General features: G+C 36.9%; 1 protein-coding gene across 1 annotated transcript in view; it reads right to left on the reverse strand.

Annotated features, from left to right (window-relative positions):
* Positions 1-10,810, reverse strand: part of ATRN (attractin) — a 177,518-nt gene that overhangs the window by 91,645 nt on the left and 75,063 nt on the right. The window contains exons 7-11 of the mRNA XM_023220242.1: positions 6,720-6,810; positions 5,295-5,538; positions 3,729-3,912; positions 2,814-2,968; positions 483-567 (exon numbers count right to left, since the gene is read on the reverse strand). Coding sequence (XP_023076010.1) covers positions 483-567; positions 2,814-2,968; positions 3,729-3,912; positions 5,295-5,538; positions 6,720-6,810 — 759 coding nt within the window. The remainder of the gene's footprint in view (positions 1-482; positions 568-2,813; positions 2,969-3,728; positions 3,913-5,294; positions 5,539-6,719; positions 6,811-10,810) is intronic.

A 10,810-nucleotide genomic window follows, 5' to 3' on the forward strand; every position in this document is an offset into this window, starting at 1 on the left:
GAATATTTATACCCATATAATCCTGTAAAAAAACTACTGGGATGAGGGAATCTTGTGAATAATATGTTAAGTCCAATTCCACTGTACTTCATTTTCTTTTCTTTTTTTTTTTTTTGAGATGTAGTCTCGCCCTGTTGCCAGGCTGGAGTGCTGTGGCATGATCTCGTCTCACTGAAACCTCTGACTCCCTAGTTCAAGCGATTCTTCTGCCTCAGGATTCCTGGTTCAAGTGATTCTCCTGCCTCAGCCTCCCAAGTAGGGGGGATTACAGACATGCACTACCAAGCCCAGAAAATTTTTATATTTTTAGTAGAGATGGGGTTTAACCATGTTGGCCAGGACGGTCTCAATCTCCTGATCTCGTATTCCCACCCGCCTCGGCCTCCCAAAGTGCTGGAATTACAGGCGTGAGCCACCGTGCCCGGCCCTTTATTTTCACTTTAAACACAAAAGAAAAGGAGCAATACTTCTTCTCCAATTACCTGTTGTGTAAGACTGCTGAATGGCCAAATCTGTTGATATCATGGTGGAGATCAGGTCTGGGAAGCACTGACCAGCGGTCACAGGCTAGGAGAAAGAAAAATATATTTTAAAAGGGACTACCATTTCTAGTCAATAGGATCTGACATTTTCTTTGGGAAGAATACTACAACAAAGAGAACCTCATAAAACATGCCTCTCAATTTTCTCAGTTACAACATCATTTCTGGGTTAAAATGCAGCAGCAGCAGAGCAACAAGGCATGGAAGAAAGGCGGGATCATACCGCAATTCTAACTAGCAAATGCACCCAAAACCTATGACATCCGGATCACTCACCCGATCGCCTATCAGTTTGAGCCACTAGAATGTTGTGGTTGCTTATTTTTTATTTATTTATTTTTTTAGACAGAGTCTTGCTCTGTTGCCCAGGCTGGAGTGCAATGGTGTGATCTCGGCTCACTGCAAGCTCCACCTCCCAGGTTCACACCATTCTCCTGCCTCAGCCTCCCAAATAGCTGGGACTACAGGTGCCTGCCACCATGCCTGGCTAATTTTTTGTATTTTTAGTAGAGACAGGGTTTCACCGTGTTAGCCAGGATGGTCTCAATCTCCCGACCTCGTGATCTGCCCACCTTGGCCTCCCAAAGTGCTGGGATTACAGATGTGAGCCACCATGCCCGGCCAAGAATGTTTTTTAAAGCAAGCAAACTTTACATTCTACAAAGCTTGTATCAGCAAAACATATGGGTTTCATAATTATTTTCCACTCTTTTCTATATTGATTTGCCCAAATTTAGTAAATAAAATGGAAAAATACAGGTGGAAAATGAAATTTCAAAAAATTTAAATGTTACCTAATTTTTAATAGCCCTTTCCTAGATGCCCTAGATTGATTAATTTTCCTCTGTTGTAACCCATACTAGCAACATCTCTTCTGGATCTAATACCAACTGGTGCTGCTATACCATGCCAATCTCACACTCAGTGTCTCACTCTCTGAGCACTAAATATGTGCCGGTCTTTTCTATCTCTGTGTCTCTGCAAAGTGGGTTTCCTCTTGACTGGAGGGTGCTGCCTAACTTCACCTACTTGACACCTACTGTCCCCAAGGATCCAGAGGGGATGGCCCCTCCTCAAGAAAGTGTTCCCTGTTTATCATCACTTTTACCTTCCATGACTTAAACGGTACTCAGAGGTGCTCTCATACATTCTTTTCATCCAGAAACACCCTGAAGTGCAATTCTATTGTCTGCTCATTTCTCTACCTCTTCCACTTTGAGCCTAAGGGCTTTAAGTTATTCATCTGATCTTCTCAATGTACAAACTGAGTGGCTGGCACACAAATGTCTGTTAAAAACGAATGTCTAACTTGGAATAGTCAAAATCATAGAGACAGACTGTAGAATAGTGATTGCCAGGCATTGTGGGGAGGAAGAAATGGGACATTATTGTTTAATGGGTATAGAGCTTCAGTTTTACAAGATGAAGAAATTTCTGAAGATGGACGGCAGTGATGGATTTATAAAATTATGAATGTGTTTAATATCACTAAACTAGACATTTAAATATAGTTAGGATGGTAAATTTTATGTGTATTTTACCACAAGCAAAAAAATAATGATTTGTTTAAATGAACATCTGATGATTTTTATGAAAGAAATCATCCAGTATGCATTTGCTTTGCATGAACAAATACTGCCCTCTTCCGGTCTAGTATATTACTACACCAAGACCATGTGAGAAACCAGTTTTCTAGGGAATGAGATAAAGCTAGTAAGTGAACCAATTTTAACACAATGCTGGTATTTGCAACTATGTAACACTACCAGGTAGGCATAACATTACAAAGGAGAGACTAGACACCTCAACTCAGCCTCAAAAATTAGCATTCAAGCAATTAACAGGAGTGATTTCAAAAAGAATTTAATGTAGAAATAATTTTTATCAGATATGTAACATTAGTCAAATGAATATAAAAAATACCATTTGGATCTCTTTCAAATGGCCTGACCCTTTTTTTTTTTTTTTTTTTTTTTTTGAGACAGAGTCTCGCTTTGTCGTCCAGGCTGGAGTGCAGTGGCCGGATCTTAGCTCACTTCAAGCTCCACCTCCCGGGTTTAGGCCATTCTCCTGCCTCAGCCTCCTGAGCAGCTGGGACTACAGGCGCCCGCCACCTCGCCCGGCAAGTTTTTTGTATTTTTTAGTAGAGATGGGGTTTCACTGGGTTAGCCAGGCCTGACCATTTTTAACTAGCAATATTTTCAGTCTCCTTTTAAATGTTGCTTATAGACAAAAAGACGCCTGAAGCTAAAATGGTTTTGGGAAACTTACCAATGTCATAGGCCATGAAATCTGAAGAGAAGCATTTGGCACCATGGCTCATAGATGTGTCATTGTGCGTGTTTCCTCCAAATACTAGCATGGTTCCACTCACTATTACAGCTGTGTGCAAGTAACGGAAAAATCGGCTGTCCTTAAGAATGGTCCTTTTGAGTTTATTTAGAAATAATAAATCCAAGGTTAGTTTTTAAAGAGTATTTATGTATCTGCTAATGCAAGCACAACCACTTTATTAACCTCAGACCCAAATGTACAAATCCTTCCAGATTTTTCCCTACATATAAGTAACTTTTTCAACAATAAATATACATAATTTTAAAGACCTGTAAGAATTTTGGTAAAATATATTAAGAACCTTAAACTCTTCATACTAACTCTTCATACTCTGTAGCTATGTAATTCTAGTTTCTGGGCAGAAATCATGTGAAATATTGACAGAAGCTTAATGCATAATGGTTTCTTAATAACATAAAAACTAGAAAGAAACCAAAACTTTCACCTGCACAGTCTCAGCATACCCACAAAATGGAGTATTGCACAGCTACTCAAAATGATAATTTTTATGACAGAATATAAAACAGTATCCATAGCAGGGTATCAAATAGGTGAGGAAAAAGAAGAGAAACCAACGCTTTACAATTACATTATTTCATAACTCAAATTTGCTTTACATTTGTTAAAAAAAACTCTAAGCATTTTCTAACCAACCTACTACAGAATTACAGAATAATGCAACAAAATAAATACTAGCTACTTCATGACCCTCTGTTTATTTCCCAATTTCTCTCTATATAATGCTGAACAGAATTATCTGCCAGGCATAAAAACAAAAAGCACAATATTTTCTCAACAACTGCCTCTACAGAATTTACACCTTAAAGTGAAAGCTCAAGAAAAAGTACCCACCACATCTGGGTATCCACATGATATCGATAGAGATCATCTGCAAGCCGGTACTTATTGGCACTGAAAGCCTTGTAGCCACCATGAACATACAGGGCCCTGGTCCTGTGGTCATAAACACTGCTATGGCCGTAACCCCCTTGCACAAGGGCACCCTGGGTGTGTAATATACTCCACGTGTTCTTATCTGGAAAGGAAAAACAGTTAAAGGCAAGCATGGCAGGCTCCTCTCTACTACTGAAAATGTCCAAAGCGCTTAGGGCATGAGAAGGGATTTCAGGAGACCTGATACACATACTTTTTTATCTTTATATTTTTAAAGAAAGTCACCTAAACTTGTAACAAAGCCATGTGGCCTAATTCCAGTCTGTTCTATGTTCTGATGTTCTAATATGCCATGTAAGAAAAGAATTAACTAAATTTAAAACACTCAGGGCCAGGTGAAGTGGCTCACATGTATAATCCCAGCACTTTGGGAGGCTAAGGTGGGAGGATCACTTGAAGCTTGCTGTGTTGGCCAGCCTGGGCAACATAGTAAGATCCCATCTCTACTAAAATTAAAAAATTAGCCAGGAGTGGTGGCACACACCCGTAGTCCCAGCTACTAGGGAGGCTAAGGTGGGAGGATCACTTGAGGACAGGGCATCAAGGCTGCAGTGAGCTATGATTGTGCCATTGCACTCCAGCCTGTGTGAGAGAGTGAGATCTTGTCTCAATACATAAAATAAAAAGATCAGATTCCACTCAAATGAGCATTTAATTCCCTATAACCTTTGGTGACCAGTATACAGACATATTTTATAGGCCTACTTTTCACAAAACGTTAATTATACCTGGTATTCCTACTGCACAACAACAGATACAATGAAATTTAACCAAAGGAAATATTTTATATTAAGGGTAAATCATACTCCGCTAAACCAATCTCTAAAGGGCTAGGCAAATACTTTTTTTCTTCAATATTTGTTGTTTTGAACCATTTTCTTTTTATTTATTTTAAATACCCAAAGTACTTTGGGTCATCTTTGGCTCCTTACCAAATTGACAGTAAAAAACACATACTACATAGGAGTATCAATAATCTGTATTTCACTGGTAATACATCAATGTTAACTATGTTGGGATTTTTTTGTTTGTTTGTTTGTTTGTTTGGAGACAGAGGCTCACTCTGTCCCTAAGGCTGGAGTGCAGTGGTGCAATCTTGGCTCACTGCAACCTCCACTTCCCGGGTTCAAGCGATTCTCCTGCCTCATCCTCCTGAGTAGCTGGGATTATAGGTGCCCACCACCATGCTGGGCTAATTTTTGTATTTTTAGTACAGACGAGGTTTCACCATGTTGGTGCCAGGCTGGTCTTGAACTCCTGACCTTAGGTGATCCGCCCGCCTCAGCCTCCCAAAGTGCTGGGATTACAGGCATGAGTCACCATGCCCGGGCCCAGTGTTAACTATGTTTCAAGATAAAGTACTGAATCAATATGAGGTTGAACCTTTCTAAACAGTCAAAATAATAAGCTTAGAGGTTTTGAATCTGATGTTCAAAAGGCATCTACTGGAAAAAATATACCTACCCAAATCATATTCCTGCACATTACTTATATATCCATAGAGAGGGCAGTGACCAAAGATGACCAGCATGACCACTCGGCCATTCTTCAGCGTAACAATGTGTGAGGAGTGCCCAACCACTGCATACTGCTCCTTTGCCTTAGGAGTCAACAATACCCATGACTCATTATAAATGTGAAAAACTCTCAACTCATTGGTCACATTCCCAGTTGAATCAATTTTTCCTCCATACATGTAAATTTTATCCTAGGAAAACAATGCAAACAAAATTTTAAAAAACACTGAAAAGATTAAATCTGAGAACAGAGAAGAACAAAAGCTCAATATTACTTTCAGCTTAAAAAAGGTTAGTCAAGAAACTAAAAATATAACTACCCTATGATCCAACAATTTCAATATTGGGTATATATCCAAAAGAATGGAAATGAACATATCAAAGAGATATCTGCACTCCCATGTTAATTGCAGCACAATTCACAACAGCCAAAACATGGAATTAATGTAAGTGTCTATCAATGGATAATCAGATAAAGAAAATGTGGTGTATATATACACAATGGAGCATTATTCAGCCGTTAAAAAGAATGACATTCAGTCATTTTGTAGCAACATGGATTGAACTGGAGGTCATTATGTTAAGTAAAATAAGCCAAGCACAGAGAGACAAATATCACATTATTAATCATATGTGGGAGCTAAAAAAGTGGATCTCATGAAGATGGAGAATAGACTGGTGGTTACCAGAGGCTGGCAGGCTGGCGGGGGAGAATGAAGAAGGAAAAGAAGAATGTAAATGTATTTATTACCACCAAACTGTACACTTAAAAATGGTAAAGATGGTATCATTATATATGTATATTTTACCTCAATAAAAAATAAATTAAAAAAATTTTAAGGGTTAGCAAAGGGCACCTATCAGTGAATTACTAGGAAAAGGACAAAAAAAGGAAAAAGGGAAATAAAACTAATCATATTTTACATCTCTAATACTTTACCAGTTTTCTTGGACTTCCTCACATGAATCTTTTACAGTATAAAAGGATTTGGAAAAATAAAGTTGCCTCATCCTACCATCTATCTACAAAAACGAGGAAATGAAAATGTTTATTCAGCCACATTACAATGTAGCTATTCTAGGCTAAACTTGCTTATGAGAATAAAAGCTAATCTACACTTTTTAATCTACATCTTTAACCATTTAGTGCCATAATTATAACACCCCATTACAGTCTGAAGCCATTAGAATCTCTTGAGTTAGAAAAGTTTCCATTTTAATTTCTACTTATAACTTAGGCAATTTTATAATACCCCCAACAAAAAGTTTTCCCCAATTAAAAACCAACACTGAGGTCTTTTCAACTATGTAATACATGAAGTAACTGAGGAAAACTTAGTTTCTTGCTTAGCACAGAGCAGAGATACTTTACCTTGTATAATGCCAAAGAATGACCATATCTAACAACCACATTGTTCACAGAACGGTTTAGTGGAAGCCACTCCCTAGAAGCAAGGTCATACCTACAAAACAAACAGATCACATTTTCACCCAACTAATAAGACAGAACATCTCATACTATTTTATTTGTGATATAATCCACTTTGGAGATGCTTACTAAATCTACCATGGATATAGGGGGGCACTTGTCACCTTCACAAATAAACCTGACACCTGGGTCCACTGGACAAGTGATAACTTGGGAAAAGGAGCTGGACTATAAAATCCTGGGAAAAGAAAGGAATACAAATCTACTGGAAGGTTCTAGCACTTCCTGAAAACCCCTTCTATACAGTCTAAATCATTTAAAGGTTGTACTGTACTCAAGGGACTCAAAATTTTATTACAATAACTTTTATTTAATTATGAGAAACTAAAGATAGGTACCAAAAAAGGAATGATAAGTAAAAGAAAATTACTAATCTTTCCTTTTCTTTACATAATTGACTAAAAACACATTTTCAAAAGCCAGAATACCATTATAGCTTTTCACTTGTACTATGAATATAAAGACCTTAAAATACAAAAATGCCAAAAAGAAAATAATTTATAATCCTGCCATGCAATTTATACTTATTCATGCATTATTGAAGAATCACATTCAATATCTTAAAGTACTCACTTTTGAGTTTTTGCTTTTGAGAAAAACTCTACTGTTTTTATAAAAAGCATACATGTTCATTATAAAGAATGTAACCAATACAAAGAATAAAGAGCCAAAAGTTTTTTAAAAAGTTCCCACATTCCATGATCTAGAAATAAATATCATTAATATTAAGTAAACATCATTCCAGACATCTTTCTATGCATATAAGAGGATAATGTTAATAGTTAATTTTAATTATTTTCATAAAATAGAAAAAAAAACCAAAAAGAAATAAATGATATTGCTATACCTTAAGTAAATGTTTCTTTTCTATAAAAGTTTACCTGGATATTCCAAGTACTTAAAACATTTTGAAAAACATTATCATATATAAGCACAAAGGTATAAGAAAGTTTGTCACAATAGCAAAAAAGGAATGCAAATAAATGTCCATCCACTGAAAATCAACAAATAAATGGTAATATACACAGATAGATAACATAAAGAATAAGTATACAGAATGAAAAATATACTCCAGCAACATATGTCAACATAAATCTCAAAACAATGTTAAGCTAAAATAGCACACTGCAAAATATTGTTTCTATAAAGACTAAAAACAGAAAATTTATTAATTCTACTATACTTTCATATATATATAATGTATAACATATATGTAAACTATAACATATATATGAAAGTATGAACAACTGATACCAAAATCAGGATACAGGTTATCTCTGGGACTTTGGAGGGACATACAAGGGACTTCGACTGTGTTAGCAGTGTTTTATTTTCTAACCTGGTGGTGAACCCATTGGTGTTAATTTTCTCTAAGCCTTTCTTTTTATCTTAAATATTTTATACACGATCTGAAGCAAATATAACAAATGGTGACAACTATTAAATATGAATTGCATATAAACTGGCACCAACTATTATTTTATATATGTTTGGAATATTACACACTTAAAAATACATGAAAAATTATTTAGAGGTTGAATTTAAAGTTATATGCAATTTATTTTTGTATAGAATTCACTAACTTCTTGCTTTAAAAGTTGAAAAATCTTAGCACTCACATTTCCTCTCATTTCTTCTTCCAATTTTTATTATAAAATTTTTACAATGTCCAGGTCCTTAACATTCATACTACAATTGGTAAAAGTAATTCCATAGTTACTTAGTCCTGAATTTCAGCTGAATCAATCTCCTCATAGTCCCTTTACCACAACCTCTCTTTCTTGAGCTCTTCAATTCTCCTCTGGATTTCACTGTCAAGTGGGTTTTTGTTTTGTTTTGTTTTGTTTAAGTAGAGCTCATAGTACTCTTTCCCTGAATTCACTCCTGTTTGAGAATATCCACCTTCCAGGTTTACAGCAGAATGACACCTTGGCTGGGTATACTATTCTTGGACTATCCCTTTTTTTCCTCCAGAACCTTGCAGATGTTGCTCCCTTGAACACTGCTGGTATTGAAAATGTTGCTATGGAGAAGTCTGTGGCCAGCTTATTTCCCTCTTTTTTCATGGTTTGCTTTTCTGCCTGGAAGCCTGAAGAAGTGTGAATCATTCTCATTCTCTCTTCTTCTCTGCCTACCCGCAACCTCTATTTTTTTATGACATGATATTGTATTTTACTTCAAATAGAAATAAATCCATCCAGGAATATGTTTTTATAAAATGGACTGCATACCACTGCAAAGCTTCTGTGGAATTCTGGCTATGAAAGGTGACTCCCGAGGACTCATATAGCTTCCGACTACACATATAGACCTTACATTCAAGCCAGAGGCTTATTTCTGTAAGTTTAAAAGAAAGGAAAGAAACAGAGGAAGCACAGAAACAGGTCTCCACATTTCTGTCAAAGGGCACAGAGAGTGCCCAATCTGTCTCTTAATGTATTTTGCTCCTCTTCTGTCAACAAGTCAGACCAAGAGCTTGTCAGAGACACTTAGGTGCTGGCAGGTCCCCAAAATCTGGCTAAGGTGAACTGCCAAAAGACACTTAAACAACATGCTAATCATCTCTCAACATAGAGAAAAAAAAATAAGACAAGAACAATAATACTGATGCAATAAAACATAAATTCCAAGTACCAGATAAATGCTCCTTCTGGGAACTGAATCCAAGATAACAAAGACAGATTCCAGGAATTCAGAAAAAGATGTCTTCCATAGAGTGACAGCACCTCCCTCGACCCCTCTAGGATGGCTGGCAAGCCAATGACCATCATGTACCACAGGGTACAGGTTTCAAACTCCATAATAGACTGGTAACCCAATCGGGCCACCTAAAGACCAAGGCAAAGGCTCTGTGAAGACTAGACATGACCCCAGCCAGCAGACGGCACAAAACTACCTGAGGCTTCCCAAATAATAATTTGTCCTTTATCCCAAAAGTTCAATGACTTTATTTTTCTTGGATACACTCCAAGCACAAAAAGTTCAATAACTTGATCAAATCAGGTTTTGTCATTGAGAAACTATAGAATTTTTCTGAAACGCCTTGTGCTGTTTCAACCCATCTGTGACGTGTGTTAGGTACTTTTCTTCAGTGACAGCAATTATAGTTCTATTTGATCACCTTCTGTCCTTCATGTGTTTTTGCTTTTCTGTTTTTTTTCCCAATGTATTACACAATTATCTCAACCTGTCAGTAATTAAATTTTCATTCTAATTTTTGCTGTATCTAATTTATTCGTATTTCTTTAGGCCTACAACCTCCCAATTCTTCTGTTACTATCATCTTCTTGTCTTCTAGCTTGTTTTTCTGAATTCAAATTCTCATTAAGTTGATCTGCAGCACGAAGCAGTTGGAAGGAATCTCCTTCTACTCCTTGAAGCTGCTTTTCTTCCATGATGGGTTCTTGTTAGATTTTATAGGCTGCAGTCTTTCTTCCTCTTTATTTTTTCATCATAGAATATTTGCACTGGCTACAATGCCACTTCTTTCATCTTGTTTGAGGTTAGACATAGCTCTCCAGACATTTTATTTGCAAAGTGTGGGTGATTTCTTAGTTCTGTTCCCACTGTATCTAAGACAAGTTTATCGAATTTCCATCCTTTCCATAGCTTTAGTGTGAGGGCTGGTATTTTATGTTCTATCTACTCTTCTGAAGTCTAAGGAAATCTTGGGGCTCAGACGAGAGGGTGTGCAGCCGGTTAGAATAAAATATCCAGGCTCTCCTCTCCTCTGAGATTTTGTTTGTAGTCTACCACAGTGCTCAGATCATATTCTAATTTAAATAGAAGCCCTGAGTTCCAGGTAGGGAATCAGCCACTTGGTCAATTTCTCCGCTTTTCACCTGATGCTCCCCAGCAACTATGTCTCCTACTCTTTAGTTACAGTCAAAAACAGTAATGCTCACTCAGTTTGCTCCCTTCTAGATTTTGGGCTATCACTGAAAATTATCAGAATCTCCCCCAGTGTTGTTTCC

Source organism: Piliocolobus tephrosceles, chromosome 20 (genome assembly GCF_002776525.5).
Source record: "Piliocolobus tephrosceles isolate RC106 chromosome 20, ASM277652v3, whole genome shotgun sequence".
Taxonomy (NCBI): domain Eukaryota; kingdom Metazoa; phylum Chordata; class Mammalia; order Primates; family Cercopithecidae; genus Piliocolobus; species Piliocolobus tephrosceles.